The following is a 22,720-nucleotide window of genomic DNA, read 5'->3' as shown; positions in this document are numbered from 1 at the left end:
AAATACAACAAATACTCCTAGACACTATACTCGAAGGGCAACTTTGGAAAAAATGAGTTAATTCTTTCTTTATATTTGAAAAAATCAAATATTATGGGCCACAACAAAAGCCAAAAAATCACTTAAAATGGATCGGAGGGAGTAACTATTTATACAAATTTTAATTACTTTCATTACCGCGCGAAGCGCTGACAAATTAACTAGATGTTTCATGTATCTGCATTCTTGGGGTTGGACAATTGTATTGTGTCGGGAAACGTTTCCTAGAACTCTTTCAAATGCAATTTCCAGAAGAAGAAAATAGTACATAGAAATGCATTCCTGCAACTCTCTATATTGTCAAAAGTAGAAGTAAAAATTTCTATAGTTCTTTTACTAGACCGTAGTACTGTTGTAAAAAAATACTATCCCCCACAGTTTGGACTAAACTAATCTTATGCGTTGTTGAGAACATATTTATGAGTTATGACTAAAGTTTCATAACTCGCCTTCTCTCTATTTTGTGTTTTCATTTTTAACATTCTGATTAGATGAAATTGATAAACTTAATTAGTGTCTCTCAAAAGTCAAAACATTTATCTATTTACAAAGATACTAAATTTAAAGTAAATCTTTCCATGTTCTTTTCAATAAACACTCAAAATCATTCTTTAGAAAGATTGACCAAATTGGAGAAAAAAGAAAAATAACCAAACACAAAATGTGTTTATAACAGTAACAGAAGCGCTTCCTAAATAATTTGATCAAACACAAACTGTGACTGTCCAAAATTGTCTTTTAAAATTTCATTTGAGAAAAGCACTTTCAAAAATAAGAAAAATCTAAATCTCGACCAAACGAGCTCTGAATATGTTGTCAAGAAGTTTTAAGCGAAAGTTAATTGACTTACCGCTAAATGTGGAAATAGTTAATCATTAGAGGTCAGATGTCACCAATCAACTATAGTCATGTTGAAATGTTCCTAATGTTAGTAACGATTCTAAGATACTCTCTCCGTTTTAACGTGCATGAGTTTTAAGAAAAGAGAGAAGACTTTTGTACTTATGGCATAAAATAAGGCACATATATCTTGTGTGACTATAAATCATTGCATAAAGGTAAATTATTTCCAAATAGAAAAATGAATTATTCTTTTTTGTACGGACTAAAAAGGAAATAGATACACATGAATTGAAATGAAGAAAGTACTATTTTTCATATTAACTATTAATAGATTCTTTTAATAAAGAAATAATACATTATCCGTCCATATTACTCATAAGTTTCTATTTCGTGATTCGCTACTAATAATGTTCCAGCATACAATTTTCACACTTTTCAATAACTAACTCTTTAAATTTTATGACGTTTCCTACGTCAAAAGTAGGAAGTTTTTATCAATATTTTTACATTTTTGTTCCACTACTACTATTATAATACAAAAGGGTGGCATATGGGCCGGTTAGGATCGGGCCCGGCTCAAGACCGCAAGCCCAAATGGATAGTGGGCCTAAACGGTTCTAACCGGATATGACTGGGACCGTGGGGAGGTGGGCTAGGTAGTAGGCCGGTCCCATAGACGAGGCCCGCGAGACCGGGACCGGGACCGGCTAGGAAGTGGGCCGGTTGAAGCGGTCCTAAACGGGCCGATCCGGGCCCAAGGGCTAATTTTTAAAAAAAATTAAATCTGTCACATTATAGCCTTTATGGCATTTAAAATATGACCGTTTTACCTGCCAAAATAGCCGTTAGCTATTTATAAATAGGCATTTAACCCCCCCAACTTTGTTTTAAACCCAATTGTTTTATAATCAAATATTTTTATAATTACACTTTTTCTTAGTTTTTTTCAAATATTTTTATATATATATATATATATAGTAAGATGTATATATAGTATATAAATCGAATATAGCTTATATATCTTAAAATTTATAGATATATCGAATTTAGCTTATATATATATATATATATATATATATATCTTAAGATGTATATATAATATATTTTAAGATGTATACTATCGAATACGGCTTATATACTATGTATATATAGTATAGCATATATATATATATATATATATATATATATATCTTAAGATGTATATATAGTATATAAATCGAATATAGCTTATATATCTTTATTACCATTTTTTTTCTCTAACTTCTATTTAAAAAAAAATTAAAAATAGAAAGTATCCGTTGGGCCCACTTAGGCTCGGAACCGTTAGTTCGTGGTCCCGATCCCGAGCCGATTCCAACAAGAAACCCGCGAAGTCCGGGACCGTTTAGGACCAGCCCACTTAGGACTGACCCACTTAAGAACGGACCCGTAAAGCCCACTTAGGACCGGACCCGACCCACATGCCACCCTTAAATTAATACATAAGTTAAATTAATATTTTAAACACCATCAAACCCAATCCACAAGATAGAAATTAGACCAATCCGTTATACGGACTTTATGGTCCTTCCCTGTAAACTTCTCGACGGTGAAATTCTCTTCTTAAATCCTGATAGTAACGACTCCACATCTTATCTATTAGCATTTTAGATTTAGTACTCCCTCCAATCCACAATGACCAATTTACTTTGAGCACACCCATTAAGAAAATACAAAATTCTAGACAAAAATAGTTGGTGTGACTAAACTACCCTTAGTTAAATGTTACAACATAGTTAATATGAGGAGTAAAAGACTTTTTAGGAATACGTACATAAAAATAACTTTGAAAAAACAAATTGAATTTTTTCTTAATTATATAAATGAACACTTATTTTGGACCAAAATAAGAAAACAAATTGATCACTTATTGTTAACCAGAGGGAGTATCTCTTAAAGGTGTACGCACACTGAAAAATGTAACTCTTACATTAATACAGTACATGAATTTATCGGATGTTATTAGAAATCAAACAATTAAATGCAATCAATGAAGGCCCAAGCTTTTCCCATCTTTATTACGCCTGTGGTGCAGGGGCCAGTTTAGCTGAAATACTTGCTCAAGACACCCTGCGAGTGAAGTCCGTTTCCTGATCTGCTAAAAGTTTCTTTCTACATTTTAGAAGTTAATAGATTAGGTGTAAATTGCACTTCGAATTATTCGAGAACGCTAAAACTCAGGCAAATGTGCTATATTTGTAGAGCTTTGTGGCAGGCAAACTGCAAATCACAATTTAAATCTTGAATTCTCCAACCACAAGACAGTAACAATATCAGCATAAGGCAAATAGAGTTTGGGACCATTCCAGCGTCTCATCACGCATCAGCTTGATACAGCACGAAGCCAACCCTCTGATATCAGTACTAACAGCTTGCCACTATCCGACGTACATGGAAAAGATCAGCGCTTAACCATAAAAACGAACATCGATATAGTTGGTCATGCAAGAAAGAGAAGTTATACACAAGAAGACAAGTAAAAGACAATCCGCATGGAGGGTTGCTGCCTTCCTATATCAAGCCATAACAATTTCCAGAAGGCAATTGGAGTTCAACTCACCAGTACAATATTGGAAGCGCAGGGAGGTATACCAACTCAAATAGGCAGGTCAAATCAAACCACTCAAAGGTCACAATCTGAAATACATGCAGGAAAAACATTCAGCAGACAGCAGCAGCACATCCGAAGGCACTAAGTTTTACATGATAGCTACCTACTGAGTTCTCTTAGAAGACTCGGGAAGAATGTGATAAATTGTCATTTGCATTCATGGAAACCCAAAATTTTTACATACTTCACCGGTTTGATTGAATTCTTTCATGAGATCCTTCCAACACACACACCAAAACCTACCTCAGCTCCAACTTTTTGCCAAAAATTAAAGGCCTGCTGGAATTTGGTCTTGATAAATGCACTTGATTCCAACATCCTAGAAATCACCACAGCAATTAATTTCAAACCACATGAGGTGCCAAAATACATAAAGTGATAAAACACATAATACAGGAAATAAGTTTGAACCATAAGGAGCAGTTGCAATAAGAGATGACAAAAGGATCAGCTTCTTTCTGTTCCAAAATTTACGAACTTGAATTAATCAATACACAGTTATACTTCACGAGCTGGAGTTCTCTACATTTTCTAGCACCATATGATCTTTTGAAAAGATCCATCCCATGGAGCCCAACATATACCTCTTAATGCCATTGAGCTATTTCTACATAAATTTAGCAGATCTTTCTTCTCCATAGATCTTGGCCATATAATACCAACAAGATTTACATAGCCATGAATACCATAAGATCAATGTTATCCGGAAATTCGATCTTGCCTAAGGCCATTGGTCCCAACTTATGATCTAAATCCTGCGGACAATTGTGGCAAACAATAAATTACAAGAGGAAAGAAACTATTGGAACTTACCATCAAGGAACCACACGAGGAAAATCAAAACATGTCAGCTGACAACACCAATTAGCCCTGAAAGGACATCTGGATATGACATACTTGAGGAAAACGGCGTGAAAGATACAAGTAAAAGACCTTTTAACAGAATAATCAGCACACTTCTATTTATCAGTCCAACAACCCCCCACAACCCACATTATATGTAGGTAAGGACAACTAACATACTTTTAAAGTGTTAAATAACAAAAGAGGGAAAACTTGTGCCACTCTCATCGCAGTGAAAACAAAAACTTACACATTTCATCTTGGCTGAAATTCGGCCGGCTAAGCTTACCCCCTTCTTTGCAGCTCACAATTTGATTTATGGCATGAATGTACATTTCATGCACCTTTTCTAAAAACAATTATAGCAAAAACCAATGCAGATAATACATCAGGGACTTCGTGCAGGTTATCATACAGACTTACACTGGCACAGTTTTTTAATAGTCTAACACAATAGATTACTCAGACTTTGAACCCCAGTACAGGGACAATCCATCAATCTATTGCACCAACCACAAATAATTGGGTTCAACTAAGAACACTTAATAGTCATTCCACGATACTCCAGTCTAACTCTATTACACTCTAATACAGCGAGGGGCATGATTTCTTTAAATAGTTTAGGTTTTAAAAAGTTACTTAAGTGAAAATCAATTCTTCCTCACGATAATAGTTTCTAATAGAGCTTTGGGTACCTAACGTTCGGGGAATCTTACTAGCTCAGTTGGTTGGCTACCTGAACTTTCACCTTGCTGGTGAGGGCACCTTGTAATCCCCTCAACATTCCCCCCCTATATATAATATTAAAACAAAAAAAGATACCTAACATTCAGATAGTTGCAACAGATAGAAGTATTCTGAGAAAATTGAAAAATATGAACAAATTAAAGTATTCAAGACAGACATCAAACTCCAGAACACCACTTGTTGCATATGAGGGGGGCACCTTGTAATCCCCTCCCCATTTCCCCTTCCCCCTATATATAATATTAAAACAAAAAAAGATACCTAACATTCAGAGAGTTGCAACAGATAGAAGTATTCTGAGAAAATTGAAAAATATGAACAAATTAAAGTATTCAAGACAGACATCAAACTCCAGAACACCACTTGTTGCATATGAGGGAAGAGAGACTCAAGATAGAATTTTCTGTGTCTGGAGGTCAGAATGCCAAATATATCAAGAATAAACGGAAAGACCAACAAGACCAACAACCAGGGATTTAATTTAAATTCATGATCCCAGGAACACAAGTTCTAACCAGGAAAAATTGCCAGGAAAAATTGAGAAATAAGGTCATATAACAGTATAACTTTAATGTCCAAGCTACTTTGAACTCTTGAATTACAAGGTCATAGTACTACAAAAGGAGATGTTTTTCTTGCCTCTAAAAACTAATTATTGTTCAAACTATACAAATCTTGACCAGTAAGTAAATAAACCCCCACATAAGATCATGAACTGCCACGGACACCAACTTCGACATTAGAATTTATCACATACACTGATGATAAGGAATATAGAGAATATCATCTCCAAAGGAGAATAAAAGAACCAGCTAGACAAGGTGGAAAGACTGCATCCATTTTTCTCCATTTAGATGAAAAATAAGCAAGCACATTTTTCTCCATTTAGATGAAAAATAAGCAAGCACTTTTTCAAGGCACATACAACAGAGTCTCACATGATACCCAAGAAAATTCCCAACCAAAGTGCCTCAAGAAACAGTTCGCCCATAACAAACAGATGCAATGTAAAGGTTCTTGGCCCACTTCTCCTGCAAACGGTAACATAACTAGTTAGGTCGAGGACCAGGGAAAAAGGTAAGCAGAAGGCGAAAGCAATGGTCCCCATAAAAGTGAAGCGATGACAGATGGAATAAATGACCTTGACATGAGTGCTAGGAAAGGCAGAAGTACGAAGTGTCTCTTGTGTTTCATCCGCAGGCTTCCTTCTCGGAACACTTAGAACAAGAGCAGTTTGATCCCACGTGGCTGCAGTGGACGTGATACGGTAACCAGCATCCCACCTCCTATGAATCCCTTCACTAGGATAGAGAAAATCTAATTCCACCACCTGTAAATTAATAAAAACACATGAATACCAGATATCAATATAGAGTGCACAGGATAAACTAATAAAAAGTTTTTTAAAAGAAAATTTCACAAGAAAAACCTGATCAGAGAACCCAGCCCCACGTGACATAACAATTGCCCATCTACTTCCTGCAGTTGCCATCGCCGTGACATAGAACCCCTCTCTCCATTTTTTGTTTATCCACTTGAAAGGAAATGACTCGCTGACTTTGTAGGACTGCTGCAGATACTGAGTACCTGATGTTTACCACAGAACCTACTTCAGTCTGGCTTAATTCACACGTACTGTGACAACCGAAGTATAACAAGTATAAAGTTTAACTGACCCTTTGACATAACTACTAAAGAGCTCCCATTATTTGCTCCTGCTATTGCACTAATATAATAATTCTTCTCCCATTGCTCCATGATCCACTCCTTTATTCAAACATAAAATATGAGGAATTAGCAGAAGCCTATCAAAGTGAAAGAGCGAATTGTATTTCAGTCTGCCACAAAATTAGCAGAAATATATTAGATTGCGTATGCAACAAAAATTTGACTACTCTTCAAGATTGACCACTCAACAGAAGATAAAAGACCTTGTGAAGAAAAAGAGGTGACAACTCATAAACTTGAGCAGTGAACCCAGTCCCTGCATCCATAATTAGGGCCCACAAGTTTGAACAGGATGCCACACTGCTAATGAATAGTCCATCATCATTTCCTTTCTCAACGTGCTGAGCCAACCTCGTATCAGCAACGTTATAATGATACCTACAAATGCCAGTTATGTCATTTCCTTTTACACAAGCTAAAGACCAAGAGATATCAAGTGCAAGTATATATATACACCTTTGCTTCATTGGGCGACGAGCATTGTAGACACTAATCCATTGCGTTGCAGGCATTCCCATTCGTACTTTCTTCTTTGGTTGTTCATCGGCATCTTCTTCCATTGTAAGCCTTCCTCTCTTTTGTCCAACTTGATATATAAGCTTCAATAACATAAAATGTGTTAGAAAAAATTCTCCTGTCACTGATTTTCAAATTCAAGGATGCCCTGAATTATGAAGATGTCAGGTTATACCTTCTGTGCACCATCAGTGTTGATTGGCCTGATGTCTGGATTTGGACCTACTATTCCGTCAAACAGTGAGATATATTTCGCATAATTAGGTTCCTCGTCAAACTTCAAGTTCACAACATATTCCACAAACTGCCTAAATGGAGCAGGGCAGAAGCAGCAAAGTGTATCTGGAGAAGTCGCCATCTTTTTCTTACAGACAAGGAAACCTTTATTCTCACCCTATAAAAATCACTATCATGTATCACCAAAAGAGATCTGTTAAGAAGTAATACTGCAATTTAAATCAAGAAAATGCTAACCTGATATCCCTGCCAAGGCAGCCGGCCTCGGAGAAGAAAGATGAGAGTGTAAGCCAGCGATTCTAGGTCATCCCTCCGGCTTCCAGTTCTTCCGAGGTGAGCGTGCACACTAGCATACCTTACAGTTCCCCTAGAGCAATGATTTTCTTACTAGTCAGTGAATCCAGTTTGGAAATGCAAACCAAGGCACACAACATAGAGAGTAATTGATGACTACTGTACCTAAAGACATCAGGCCTTTGGTCATACTCAACATGAGAACCAGTTGAAGTATCGCGCCACCTTGTTGCTGCAACACTCAAACAGGTAAACACATAAAAATGTTGCACCAAAAATAGAACATGATGAAGATTGCTAAAATAAAATATAAAAGAGATGACTAATAGTTATCGAATTTGTTTTTTTTTATGATAAAAACTATATTTCCATGTATACCTAATCCAAGGTCAACCAGAAAAAGCTTTTTCTCGTCAGGAGTTCCAGGAGTCCCAAGAAGAAAGTTTTCAGGTTTCACATCTCCGTGCACATACCTGCAGAACAACAGCACCAGTATGACAAGATTATTTCAGGTTTGTCAAAGGAATTCTCATACAGAACAGCCACAAAACAATAAGTTCACTTTTCCGCAGCCAGACCCCATATTCTATCCACAAACCAGAGACTAACAGACACAAGATGTTTTGTGTTCTTACTTTCGTTGGAAGATAGATAGGTGGTTGAGGATATGTTCCCGCAATGAGGCACCCAAAGGTGTTGCCTAGTGGACAATGAAGTGGTTAAGAACCATGATATCTCAGGTTCAAATCCTAGTGGAGACAAAAACACTATGTTCCCATCAGTCCGAGCCTTAGTGGACAGAGTTACCTGGTACTTGTTGCTGGTGGGAGGTAGCAGGTATCCCGTGGATTTAGTCGAGATGCGCACAAGCTAGCCCGGACACCACGGTTATAAAACAAAATGAATATACACTATATCATCATAACCCAGAATACATAATTTCTGCCTAAGATGGAACACAGCCTTTAGCCTGTAGCAGGATGATAACCGCAAATCCATACTTACCCTCTAGAGTGCAACTTCTCAAGTATGGATATTGCTTCAATGGCAATGCATGCTACCATTTCAATAGACATCCTGAAATGGACAATGTAAAAATAAACAGAATGTCATTGAATTCCAGCGACCAGCAATAACCTCCTCATAAAATTATAAATACAGAATGGAGCTTACGCATGAGAATTATTGTTCCAGACATCCCACAAACTAGGACCAAGCATATCCATAACCTACAATCATACAAAACATTTCTGTAATTTCATGGAGATTAAAGCGGAAATCCAAAGAGAGACGATCATAAAGTTATACTACAGTAAGCAAATCACATACCATAATGTAGTAATCACCTTGTCGTCCCTTGTAATGGACACGTGGTATCCCATGACTACCACCAAGGGCACTACCACAAAGAAAACATGCCATCAATTGTAGGACAGTGTTTTTATCAGATGTGTCACAATAACTAAGAGCTACATTACGAACTAATACAAGAAAAAGACTTACTTGTAGACCTGCCACTCATAAGGTGGTCCATAGTTACAACCTTTGCTACTTCTATGCTCAAATTTCAAGGCAACCTAGAACCAGATATGTCAATATAATCAACAAAAATATCAAAGAGAATGATCTTCAACTTTCTTGGGGGGTGGGGGCGCGGAAGTAAACAAAGATGCAGAATGTGGTGCTTACCTCTACAGCTCCCGCGCCAGTTCTTTCGTGTGGATGTGATGGATTTACCCGACGACCTACATACACCTGACCAAATCCTCCTTTACCAAGCTTTTTGTCAATCCTATAAGCTGGTGATCCACCAACCTGGACCTGTTATACATAAAAGGAGATATTGCAATTGCAATGTTCAAGACGAATCCTTCAACCAGGAAGTGGAGGGGAAAAATTAAGAATAGCAGCAAAAACTCATATACGCTCGTCGCTCGCAGCACTATAGACACAACATAATGTCATCAAACACCAAACACATTTATCAGAGCAACCAACATCAATGAAAATAACAAGAAAGCATACTCCGTTTCCTCTAACCTTGTCAAAAAATAAAAACTCCATAGATCAACCCAAAGCCAATTATGAAACATAAAAATCTTAAAAGATATGGAGAGAAAGTTTGCCTGACTAAATACCCAGAGGTTTGTTCCGACAACCAAGACAAGATAATAGACCAAAGAAACTTGATAAATTCACATAATCTTAAAGAGTTATACAAACAAGACCCCAAGACCCAAGGGCATGGCCCCGTGGTTAATGAAGTGGGAGGAGAACCATGCACTCTCAGTTAAAATCCTAGCATAGTTTTAAAAATACACTAGGTGGCTTCTTTTTTTTGCTTAAGCATTACTACACAGAGTTAACTGGTACCAACATTGTGTTAGTAACAGGTTGTAGGTACCCATGAAATAGTGAGGCGCACGCAAACCACCCTGGACACCAGTCATTAAAGAAATAGACAAAGAAGATCTCAATTTAAAATCTCTTCCATAAACAAATTATAGTGAACAAAAGGCATAGACTAGCGATCAGTAAGAATTGCAGAGCTTATATATACAACTAAAAGACTGAATCTCATCATCATCAAGCATAAACAAAATAAAAATTTAAAAATTAATTTAAAAAACACAGCATTAAAGCACTGTTGAACTGAAAGAGAGTAAGCAGAAATACTGAACTCTAGAGAAAGACAGAATAAGAAGAAGAAAATCGTACCCTTTCAGGAAGGGGAGCAGTGCTACCTTCTTCCTCAGCTCCCAAACCCTTATCACCGCCGCTTCCACCGCCGCCACTACCGTACTCATCCATTTGCTGCTTTTTTTCTTCTTCCTCTACTTCCTTCTTCCTATCCTTATCCTCCTCTGCTTCACCAGTCCTAAACGACGTCGTTTTCTTCACAGCATTCTCCTCCTCGTCATCTTCTACCACTACTACAGGTACAACTTCCTTAATTACCTCTTCTTCGTTATTAACGTTGTTCTTCTTCTTCCTTCCTCCAACGGCTCTATTTCCCGCACCTGCTGCTCTCCTCGTCCTCGTTGTTCTCCGTGCAACCCTCTTGTTCTCGTTGCTGTTGTTGTTTTCGGGTTCGATTGAAGCAATCGGTCGACGGCCTCTGCGCACACCGCTACGCAGTTGAGGCATATCGATCATCCATCAACTTCTGAAAACCCTAAACCGAACTTCATTAAAACAAGGCCCCGTCTTTTTCTTATTCTAGACTTTTCGACTGGGTAAAATTCAAAGATCTCCGAGAGCAAAAATCAGAAAATTAACGAAATCGGCGCCGGCGACGGATGGACTGACGGGCGATCAATTGCCGATGACTGTGTGTGTATGTGAATCTGTATGTATCTGTATATGAATTAGGGCTCGGATCTGTGATGAAAAAAATTCACAAGTGGGAAACTACTGGGTTTGTTGTTGTTGGATCTGTGATGAAAAAAATGGAAAGAAAAAAAAAAAATCTTCTTTTTTCCTCTTTGTTGGATTTCTTCTAAAGGAGAGTAATGGAGTAACTTTTTTTTTAAAGGGAACTTTACTTACAAATTATGTTAATTGTTTTATAATAATATAGGAGATTCTATATTTAAATTACACTATTTCTTTTTTTATAGTTTGTAGACGTGTTTAATAATTAATAATATGGTACAAAATTTAATCTAAAAAAGGAAAAGTTTCGGCATATTAGCTAAAAACATATAACATACCAAAACTATTTTTCATATCTAATTATGTCCTATTACATGCCATGCCAATTTTATAAGAGTATGATTATAAAGCGTAATAAAATTTAAAAATTAAAGAGGTGGTAAACAAAATTTGTAGATGACAAGTTAATTTTTTACACTTTTTTTTTATAACTTGTCGAGTCAAGATGTGCCAGTTTGAAATATTGCACCAATTGTTTTTTACTTTTCATTAGATCGAGTAAATTCTATCTAAATACATAGACATACAGATGAATCATGTACACCTTTTTAAATCTGTTGGTTAACTTTTAATTAAAATTTATTTCTTTTTTATCCATCGAAAAAATGACATATTTTTCTATTTACAACCTCTTTCATTTAAAATTTTATTTTATTTTCTAATCACACTCTTATAAAAACTGGAATGGCATGTAAAAGGATATAATAAAATATGAAAAATATTTTTTGTATGTTATATGTTTTTAGCTTATATGCCGGATCTTTTCCTTCTTTTAGATTAAGTTTTGTACCATAATATTAAACATGACGGAGTAACAAATCAAAATTGAATTATTTTTTGTATAGAAACGTCCCATAATTAACAATAAAATTGAAATTTTTTGATTTATTTAATCGAGAATATTAATTTTATAATATTTTTCTAATATAAATAACTAAAAAAAAAAAAGCAATAATGTAAAAAAAGAATAGGCAAGAGTCTATTTGGAAAACCACATTAGCATTAGATTTGGATAGAATTTGTGTAATTACACAGTTTTAAATTCGTGAATAAATAATTCAACATAATATATATTTATATATAATAAAATAAAAAATTAATTTAATATAATTTTTTGACAGATGGCGTCAATACCTAACAATCTTTCCCCTAAATATTAACGGTTGCTTTTTTCTTTCTTCTTTCTTTTTTCTGTCTGTCAACGCTAGCTAATCAACTAGCTTGTGAATTTACTTTTAGGCAGAGAAAGAACATACCATCTTCTTTCCGTTTCTCCCTTTTCAAGAAGAGTTTTCCAAAAAAAGAAAAGAAAAAATCAGTTTCTTTTTTTTGGCGAAAAATAATCTACTTATAACCAAACGCCAAAACAAGAAAAGTTTTTTATTTTTATTTTTTCAGTTTTTGCAACTTCTAATCAAAATGTTGAATGGTCACTTTAGTACTACAACATATAATTAAGTTTAACAGCAGTTTTGAGTCTAAACCCAAATTGAGAGTCTATATTGGGTTTTCCCTCGAATGTGATCCATTGATAGTACAAGTGTAGTTATTCCCATTGTGGACTTTATCAGAATAATTGTCTCATTATTCAAGACCATGCTTTTATTTGCAACAATTTTATAAATTTCTCAACTAGCAATGACACTACTCAATTGCTCAGCCTTAACCAAAACTTTTATTGTCGATCTTGATATCCCTCTTGAAAGTGCAATATACAGTTGTTCGTGCAAGAAAATATATTGCGGTAAATATAGTTCAATATTTAGGATGTTTGTCCTTATACTTTATTTGTTATATTTGCAAAACAAAAACATACTAAAAATTATTTTCACACAAATTTAATAGGATATTCCTTAGTTTCGGAAGACGAAAGTTGAATTGATGTGTGATTCATGGTTTTGATATTGTTTGGTGACATTTGAGGTTTCGAGTAGGTTCGTATTATATTTTGGGACTGGTTTGTGTGATTGGGAGGGGGGAGTCCTGGGGGCCTCGGGTGTGTTTCGGATGTATTTGGGTTGTGTCGCGCTCTTATTTGATGTTCCAACGTCGTTTCTCTGGACATAAAGGGTACTATATAGAGAAAACATTATTTGATTTGTGATTAGATTGATCCATATCATAATTACGGAACCATAGCAACAAGAATCGTCGAATTTCGAGGTCGTGTGAGAGAATTATGCCCATTTCCATATTGGGAAAGATTGCTGGTTTTTGGTGCGAACGCGAGAGAGATTCCGCGAACGCGAAGAAGGATTTATGGGTTGACCGGTCAACGCGAACGTGAAGGTCTCCCGCGAAGGCGATGAACAAAAATCATATGGATGGTGTTTTAAACCGAAAATTTTAGTATTTTGAGCATATCTTGAGTTCTAAAACTTTGTTTGAGGTGATTTCTGCGGCGTTGTTCTCATCTCAACAAAGGGGTAAATATCTGACCTTTATTTTGATTTTTTTCTATGATTATTATTTTGTGCATTTTTAGATTGTAGAAATTGGAGTTTTGAGCCATAAAGTTGAGGAATGGTAAATCCTTGATTTTAAGTTCAATTCGTGGATGAAATTGGATGATTTTCTGGATATATACTATATAAGTTAAGGGTAATACTTATTTTTGATAATATTTGGAATCCGGGCACGTGGACCCGGGTGTTGACCTTGTTAACTTTTCGAGCGGAGTTAGAAATTATTACAAATTATTAAATTACAAGTATTGGAGTATGTTTTGATTGGTTTGCACGTTGTTTTATTAGTTTCGGACTTAGGAATTGTTACAAAGTCCTTAATTATCAACCGTACTATTTGCCTATATCTGTTCTCATTGTTTATTTATCATGTTTCATACTTGTCTACTTTATTGTATTTGATTTACTGGACCACTAGTAAACGTCAATGTCGATCCCTCGTTACTACCTATTCGGGGTTAGGCTAGATACTTACTGGGTATGCGTTAATTTACGTACTCATGCTGCACTTCTGCACTAAATATGCATGATCTGACAGGTTCATTTGGTGGTCATTTGGGCGCGTAGGCGCAACTGCTGAGGGGACTTTATGGTAAGCTGCATTCCATGCTACGATTCGCAACACGCAGAGTCTCCATCATAATTATTTACTTTATCATGTCTATCTTGTATTCCATACATATGTTGTATTGTTATTTTACTTCCTAATAGATGCTCGTGCACTTATGACACCGAGTTTTGGGATGTTCTAGAATTTGTTTATGGTTTTGCTTACCATTGACACACTTTTACTTTATATTTCATTTAAATTATATGTATCTATAATTTTTAATGCATTGATTTCCCTATCTAATAAGATTTATGATTTCAAAAAATAATAAAATGAATAATTAAATTAGTAGTTCACCGTTGACTTGTCTAACAGCGACGTTGGACGCCATCACGACCTATAGTGGGTTTTAGGTCGTGACAATTATCATTAGGATTGATAACCAAGTGTTCAGAAAAAACCATATCATCTTTTACTAGATGCTCTTCTTCGTTTCCGACACGAAGCAAAAAGACATTGAATACTGAATTTGTTCTTACTTTATATTTCTTATCAGTTGAATCTTTTTCTTTTGAGGTGAGAAGTATAACTTTACCAAGCTAACTTTTACAGTCTATATTTTTGTCAATTTTGGAACTACTGGTAGTACTTGACATAAATCATCTCCAAAACCATTAATTTTCCACCAAACGGTTCATTAATAAGAACTCCGGATAATTATTTCAATCGTTTGACACTTTACCATAAGTGCTTCATCCCATATTATCAATTTTGCTTCTCTTATAAATTTAGCACCATTGCTCTACTTTGATATATTTGTGATGGTTATTTAAGTTGTTTGAAGAGGTATATCAAATCTAAAGTGGGTGGCCTCATAATAAAATTATTGTTGGTACACCACTTGCTATTATTGCTAACAATACCATATCTCTTGTATGATATTTGCAAGTAATGCATGACGTAGAAATATTATTTCGATTCTGTCGGAGGCATCTACAAAGAATAATCTTGTTATACTAGAGTCGACTCTTTATAATATAGTCTTGAAAGCTTGTTCTTGATTAGGATTTAGTTTTGATTGTGCTTCCTCATTCACTTGTATAGCATTTTGATTCTTAATAATATACTAACCTTTTTACTTTGTGTTCTAACGCTCTTTTTATGGAATAAAGTTATGTATCCTAAGATTTTTCTTAAACTTGAATAAGAATTTTACTCGTACGATGAATTTAAAAAATATTTTAATTAGATTCTTTTGCTAAATAATTAATTAAAAGATTTAATTATTTGGTTTTAACATAAAAAATAATTTATTTTATCTTGATTCAGATCTTAATATTAGTTCATCTCTTGTTTTGAATATTTAATCTTAATTATAATTTTATCCACTATAAATTTTATTTTCAAAGAGTAAAAGATTGATATGACATTTCACTTTTAGATCTTTATGTTTGTAGAATCATTAGTGGTATTGACTCTTACCAACTATTTTTTTCTCGTTCTCACACATTTATATTCTTAAATATTTTCTTAGTTGTTGTTTAATAATTGGATATTTTTCAATATTACACGAAAAATTGATAAAAAGATATTATTTGAGTAGGAAAATAGTTTAAATATAATATAAAAATATATTGTCATGGGGGTATTTTTTTCTCAATTTCAACTCTTTATGCAGTCCATTTAATGTGTGTGTGTGTATATATATATATATATATATATATATATATATATATATATATATATATATATATATATATATATATATATATATATATATTGTATTGGACATTATGCAGTGGTAATGTATTGCCAATACAGAGGATTTTTATGAAATTGATTTTATTAAACCTTCCTACGTATTTTTAATAAGAATTTAAAAGACAAAATTTTATTAATTTTAAAATCTTGAATATTAAAAGTTAGCAAAGAAGGTATTGTAATCCAAAAATAGGTTATTGTAGTTATATTCTTTCCCTATGAGTTCTTCCGCTTAATACTTTAGGGCTATTTTGGCACATTAATATTATATTTATGCCTTTATAATAAAATAGGCCCACTTTTTCTAAATGGATTTGGACAATGTAATACATTATTAAATTAAATTAGTAATAGGACATCATAATATGTTTTCGAATTTAATTAGTAATAGAAATTTTTAAGAAGTATATCCTAAAAGTAATATGATTACATGACTAAAGATGTTTACTTGTTCAATTTTATATAAATTAGACCGCCCGAAAGTAATTATATTAATAAGATTCCTAAAAGTAATCATGTAGGATTCCTAACATGTAGTATTATGTCCTAAACTAATAGGATTATAAGGCTAATATCTAGAATTTCGGTTATGCCCTTTTATTATGAGTTATTATGCTTAATATTATAAGGTTATTTTTGTAAACCGACATTGTATTCATGCTTTTATAATAACTAGTTTCTATGAACGTGCGTTGCACGATAATAATAGTACATTGTCACGAACCGAAATTTCCCACCGACGGGACCGTGATGACGCCTAACATTTCACTTGCTAGGCAAGCCAACGTTAGAGAATCATTAAACCAATTCCTTATTCCCATTCAGTAGTTAACAATAATTAACTAAGATAAAATATAATAAGTGCGAAATATCATAAAACTGTATTAATTACTACCACCCGGATCTGGAGTCACAATTCACGAGCATTCTAGAATTTACTATAAGTAATAGTCTGAAAGAAATATAACTGTCTGAATGAAAGAAAACAGCAGTGACATAAAAGGTAGACGGAGACTTCAAGGTCTGTGAACGCCGACAGATCTACTTTGAGTCTCCGGACAACGTACCAATAGCAAAAATCTCAATCAACCTTAGCCGGTATCCAAAGTCTGCACAGAAAGTGCAGAGTGCAGTATCAGTACAACTGACCCCATGTACTGGTAAGTGTCGAGCCTAACCTCGGCAAAGTAGTAACGAGGCTAGGACAAGACACCCACATATAACCTGAACAGTATAATCATGCTAGTAGCAACAACAGTAAATAAGAAAATAACGCATAAATAATGGGAAGGGAACATACAGTAGGGGAATACAACATAAAGGGTGAGAATAATGAAAAGACAGAATTAAACCGAAAATCCTTAAACGAATTGAGCAATTAAAACAGCAAGGAAAACTACACGGCATCACCCTTCGTGCTTTTAATCTCAACCTCACCAAATAAATAAATAGAACGGCACGATATCACCCTTCGTGCATTTACTCTCAACCTCACCAAATAAATAAATAGAACGGCACGACATCACCTTTCGTGCATTAAACCTCTCATAATATGCATGACATCACCCTTCGTGCTTTAAACCTCTCATAATATACACGACATAATCCTTTGTGCTTTAAACCTCTCATAATATACACGACATCACCCTTCGTGCATTTACTCTCAACCTCACCAAATAAATAAATAGAACGACACAGCATCACCCTTCGTGCATTAAACCTCTCATAATATACACGGCATCAGCCTTCGTGCTTTAAACCTCTCATAATATACACAACATCACCCTTCGTGCTTTAAACCTCTCATAATATACACGGCATCACCCTTCGTGCTTTACACTCTTCCTCACAATATAAATAATGCATGCACGGCATTACCCTTCGTGCTTTACACTCCTCCTCACCAATCACAGAATCAATAACAACGGATAGATAAGAGTATCACAAAGAAACCAGTATTTTACCCATAATCAATAGCATAATGTAATCTCAACCTTGAATCAATATTCGAAAGTTACCAAATCTCAGGGAAACCAGATGTGAGTCACCCAACATTTCAAATAACCCACTAAGCATGGATAGTAGAATTTAAGGCTACAAAATAGACAAGAATAGAATTTCACTCGCATGCTATGACTCGACAACGACGCATAGATACTCGTCACCTCACCTATAAATCGTATTTAACAACCAAACATGTAGCAAATGAACACATAATACCTATTGCCTCAAGCCAAAGTTAGACACGACACTTACCTCGCTCCGAAGGTCACTTAATTCTCAATCACAATTTTTCTTTTGGAATTCACCTCAAATCACTCGTATCTATTCAAAAATGACTCAATAATATCAAACATTGCTAAAGGAATCAAGTTTAATGAATAATTACAGATTTCCCAAATTTTTCCTACAAAAAGTCGAAAATCGACCCTAAGCCCGCTTGGTCAAAACTCAAGGTTTAGATCAAAATCCATTTACCCATTCACCCCCGAGCCCGAATATGTAACTAGTTTTGGAATCCGACCTCAAATTGGGGTCTAAATCCTCAAATTTCCGAAATCCCTAGTTTATACCCTAACCCCTAATTCTACCATGAAAACTCTAGAATTTAGGTTGATAATTCATAAAATCTAATGGGTAATTGAAAAAAAATGGTTTAAAATCACTTACCAACAATTTGGGGAAGGAATGAATCTTGAAAAATCGCCTCTCACCGTTTGGTTTTTGAGAAAAATGATTTTTTGGCTAAAATCCCATTTTTGAATTCTGTTAAGTGCTGGGCGACAGTGTTCATCGCGTTCGCGAGAGCACTGTCACGTTCACGAGACCAAGCTCGCGTTCGCGATGGTTACTCCCCCTTGGCCTTCGCGTTCGCGAGGCATTGCTCGCGTTCGCGATGAAGGAACGACTGACTCCCCAACGCGTTCGCGATGGGCTTGTCGCGTTCGCAAGGGTAACGCCCCCATCGCTTTGCGTTCGCGAAGAAGAAATCCCGGCCTCATCAGTTTACTCTTCGCGTTCGCGAGAGGACCTTCGCGAACGCGAAGAAGGACATGCCAGAACCCAGACTCTGTAGAAAAAATCAGATTTTCAAAGTCCAAAACATCTCGTGGCCTATCCGAAACTCACCCGAGCCCTCGGGGCTCCAAACCAAACATGCACGCAAGTCTAAAAATATTATATGAACTTGCTCGCATGATCAAATCGCCAAAATAACACCTAAAACTCCGAATTTAGCACCAAATCAAATGAAATTCTCAAGAACGCTTTAAAATTTATATCTTCTCAACTGGACGTCCGAATCACGTCAAATCAACTCTGTTTCTCACCAAATTTCACAAACAAGTCTTAAATATCATAATGAATATGTACTGGGATCCGGAACCAGAATACGGACCCGGCACTAACAATGCCAAACATCAATCAATTCTTAAAAATAATTAATTTTCACACTTTTAATTTTCATAAAAAATTCATAACTTAAGCTAGGGACCTCCGAATTCGATTCCGGACATACGCCCAGATCCCATAATTCGATACGGACCCACCAGGACTGTCAAAATACGAATTCGGGCCAGTTTACAAAAAATATTGACCGAATTCAACTAAATCAACTTTTAAGACATAAATTCTTATTTTCATCAATTTTCAACACAAAAGCTTTCCGGGAACATGCCCGCACTGCGCATGCAAATCGAGGAAGGTAAAAATAAGATTTTTAAGGCTTAAGAGTGTAGATTCGAGTTCTAAAGCATAAGATGACCTTTTGGGTCATCACATACGTTGATGTTCGATCACTAAGCAATTTGATATTCATACATTTCACATAGATCCTCAATCATTTTTTATATAATAAATTAAGGGACGAAAAATTAAATTTACGTAGAATACTATCTATATGACTGCAACAATTGATGTGGAAGAAAATATAACAATCTTCAATTGTGATTATACTTCCATAATATTTGAATTGACAATGATTCAACATCATCGTCTGAACTTGTGAATGATATATGCAATTATAATAAAGAAATAAAAAATATAATCGTATCTTATCTAATACTTCTTTATATATGATATTTTTTTGTGTTTGTTCCCTTAGATACTTTAGATGCATTGTTATTTGAACTCTTGTTGTCGACATTGATATCTCTCTTGAAAAATATAATATATTATAGTCAATGTAATAAAATATATTGCACAAATATAGTCCAACATTTGAAATTATTTGGCTATATATTTTATTTATCATCATTGCAATACACAAGCATACATGCAATTATTTCTGGACGAATTAAAGAGGTTATTATTTATTTTTTGCGGTGAAAGTTGAAATTTAGGGATAAATAAATACTTGAAAGCACATATATCCATCATTATTGCTACAAAACAAGAAGATTGAAAGAAAGAATAACCGTAATAAATGAACAATAACGACAAAAGATTAAATTAAACCTAGTGATATTCCTGCGGTGTTTTGATCTTTAACTTTTATAATTAAGTTTTATTGAAGCTAAATATTTTCATGTCAAATTCTAAAAAAAATTAATAAATAGATACAACTGTGTATAGATGATTAAGCCAAACCAAATTGTCTGATTAAAATGAGTATGAAAGAGTCCTTGACTAACTTAACTTTGAAGAAGTTCGTTTATTAGGTTTAGTTTTTGGTAAATACTCTTTAGTTGAAATTATAATCTTATTAAATAAGAAACATAAATTTTGCACAAGAAATAAAGTTATAAAACTTCTACAATTCTACATGTAAACTCACGTATAATTAGGGCAGTGCTTGTATATATAATATGACAAGTCTTTTACGTACTCGCAGAATTTTTCTTTGCCAACTCTTCTTATATAGGTAATTATTATAATTTTAATCAATTATGAAGTTGTTTCGTTGGAGGAAGATTGTATAATTTAGAATGGATTGAGTCCCAGCAGAAAAATATTACTTAATCCTAATCCAAAATTATATTTATACCCATCATTAAATTTTTACATAAAAGAAAAATGATTTTAAAGGGCAAACAAGTCTATCAACTTTTCGGGATATTTTCGTCTCTTAACATTTAGCTTTCTCATATTCGTGTTTTTATAATAATATAAAAGATAGATAGATTAGTCAAACACAAACTGTTAATCACCGAAAGTATTTCTTTTTGAAAGTACTTTTAATTAGAAAAACACTTATAAAAAAAATGCAAACAGGTTATAAGGCATATAATGACCAAGAAATAGACATGCACAAGGAAAACCAGGTGAATGAGTCGGTAGAGAGAAAGGCTGGGAGAGACTCGTGCAGAGAAAGAGGAAATGAAATTGCTTAGGGATAATCGAATAATTTCGTGCTAGTTGAATTCAAGATATCGTTTGTGGCAATAACTACATATTAAAGATCAAGCTCAAGGGACCTTGAATTTATTTACTATTGGAAAGAAGAATCAGATGATTCATAGACATTGTAAGCTCAAATTATTTGAAATCAAATACTACAATTGTTGCCCTAGAAAATAAATAAGTATTTTGACTATATTGCCTTAAATTAAAATTTACATATTATTAATTTGACACATGTGATATGTAAATAAGGGCAAATTTAAAATTTAAAGTTAATTCATTCTTGATTATGTAAAAATGATACTTATTTTGAACCAAAATAAAAATGCCACATATTCTGGACCGGAAGGAGTATAATTTACTCTATCAAATTTTTTCCGAGAATTAGGCAGTATTAAAAAGAACTACCACTCCTTTAATATCAAGGATATAGTTGGAAAGAACTAAGAAATTTAGTTTTGATATCTTAAAGTGACAATTATTTTGGGATAAATATTTTGAGCTAAAGCAACAATAAAAATGAGACGGAGGGAGTAATATAACATTTAAAATCAACATTCAAAAGCTATATAATGTTGGGATTTTAAGCTTGTGTAGCTTAAAGAGGGTGAATAAAAAATTAAAAAAAAATAAAATATTTGAGTTTCCCTTAGGAAAGGGACATTGTCCCATATCGGAGGAAGAAAAGGCTTTTGATGGGTATATATATAATTGCTCTTCTTCTAGCTCTTAAAGAGTTAAGAAAAAGGCAAGCCTCGCGCCGTCGTCGCTCGCTCGGCTACGGCTACGACTTCGGCTTCGGCTTCGGATTTGGTCAAAGATCGATTGATTGATTAATCTTTTTGGACAAAATTTCTTTCAATTATTTAATTAATTAATTAACGAAAAATTTAATCCGGAATAACCCATGACCCGCGACTTTTCAACAGTCATGGCTGTTTCTGAAAGGTTGCAAACCTTTTCAGAAATATTGCCATCAACTCTATAAATAGAGTTTGAATCCCAGAATCTTGCCTTACGAAATTTTCTGAGCTTTTCTTCTTCTTCTTCTGCACAATATTTTTCAGTGTGTTTTACGACCATTGAGTGGTTCGCAGTTCATCAGAGTTTTGGTACCTATACACTGGTGAGTTAAATCGTTCTATCCTGGAAGGATATATTCCAGCACCTCGGGTACTTGAGGGGAATAATTTCCTTAAGGACACACTGTATATTCAGTGGGCTCGATTTATTCCTATACTGTTTTCTTGTTTTCCAGAATCTATTTCGTTA

At 34.4% G+C, this 22,720-nt stretch overlaps 1 protein-coding gene across 1 annotated transcript; it reads right to left on the bottom strand.

The window, feature by feature from the left end:
* Window positions 1-5,646: 5,646 nt before the first annotated feature.
* On the bottom strand, window positions 5,647-11,443 carry LOC104085378 (casein kinase 1-like protein HD16). The gene is made up of 16 exons (XM_070182504.1): window positions 10,616-11,443; window positions 9,587-9,718; window positions 9,401-9,474; window positions 9,227-9,296; window positions 9,071-9,126; window positions 8,903-8,974; window positions 8,276-8,370; window positions 8,063-8,129; window positions 7,841-7,970; window positions 7,542-7,760; window positions 7,307-7,449; window positions 7,054-7,228; window positions 6,799-6,889; window positions 6,552-6,709; window positions 6,264-6,452; window positions 5,647-6,153 (listed from the first exon to the last, which is right to left on the bottom strand). The coding sequence occupies exons 1-16, from the start codon at window positions 11,051-11,053 to the stop codon at window positions 6,094-6,096; spliced, it is 2,169 nt and encodes a 722-aa protein (XP_070038605.1). The 5' UTR covers window positions 11,054-11,443; the 3' UTR covers window positions 5,647-6,093.
* Window positions 11,444-22,720: the final 11,277 nt, after the last annotated feature.

The sequence above is a fragment of the Nicotiana tomentosiformis genome, chromosome 8 (genome assembly GCF_000390325.3).
Source record: "Nicotiana tomentosiformis chromosome 8, ASM39032v3, whole genome shotgun sequence".
Taxonomy (NCBI): domain Eukaryota; kingdom Viridiplantae; phylum Streptophyta; class Magnoliopsida; order Solanales; family Solanaceae; genus Nicotiana; species Nicotiana tomentosiformis.
The sequence above is the reverse complement of the archived record's forward strand: the minus strand, read 5'-3'. Positions and strand labels throughout refer to the sequence as shown.

Bases quoted from the DNA above. Each gene is read 5' to 3' on its own strand.
- LOC104085378 (XM_070182504.1), bottom strand. From the start codon at position 11,053: ATGATCGATATGCCTCAACTGCGTAGCGGTGTGCGCAGAGGCCGTCGA. The intron at 9,127-9,226 runs GTATGTGATTTG...GTATGATTGTAG, and splicing joins AAGGTGATTACTACATTATG to GTTATGGATATGCTTGGTCC. The intron at 6,154-6,263 runs GTCATTTATTCC...TACCGTTTGCAG, and splicing joins TTCCTAGCACTCATGTCAAG to GAGAAGTGGGCCAAGAACCT.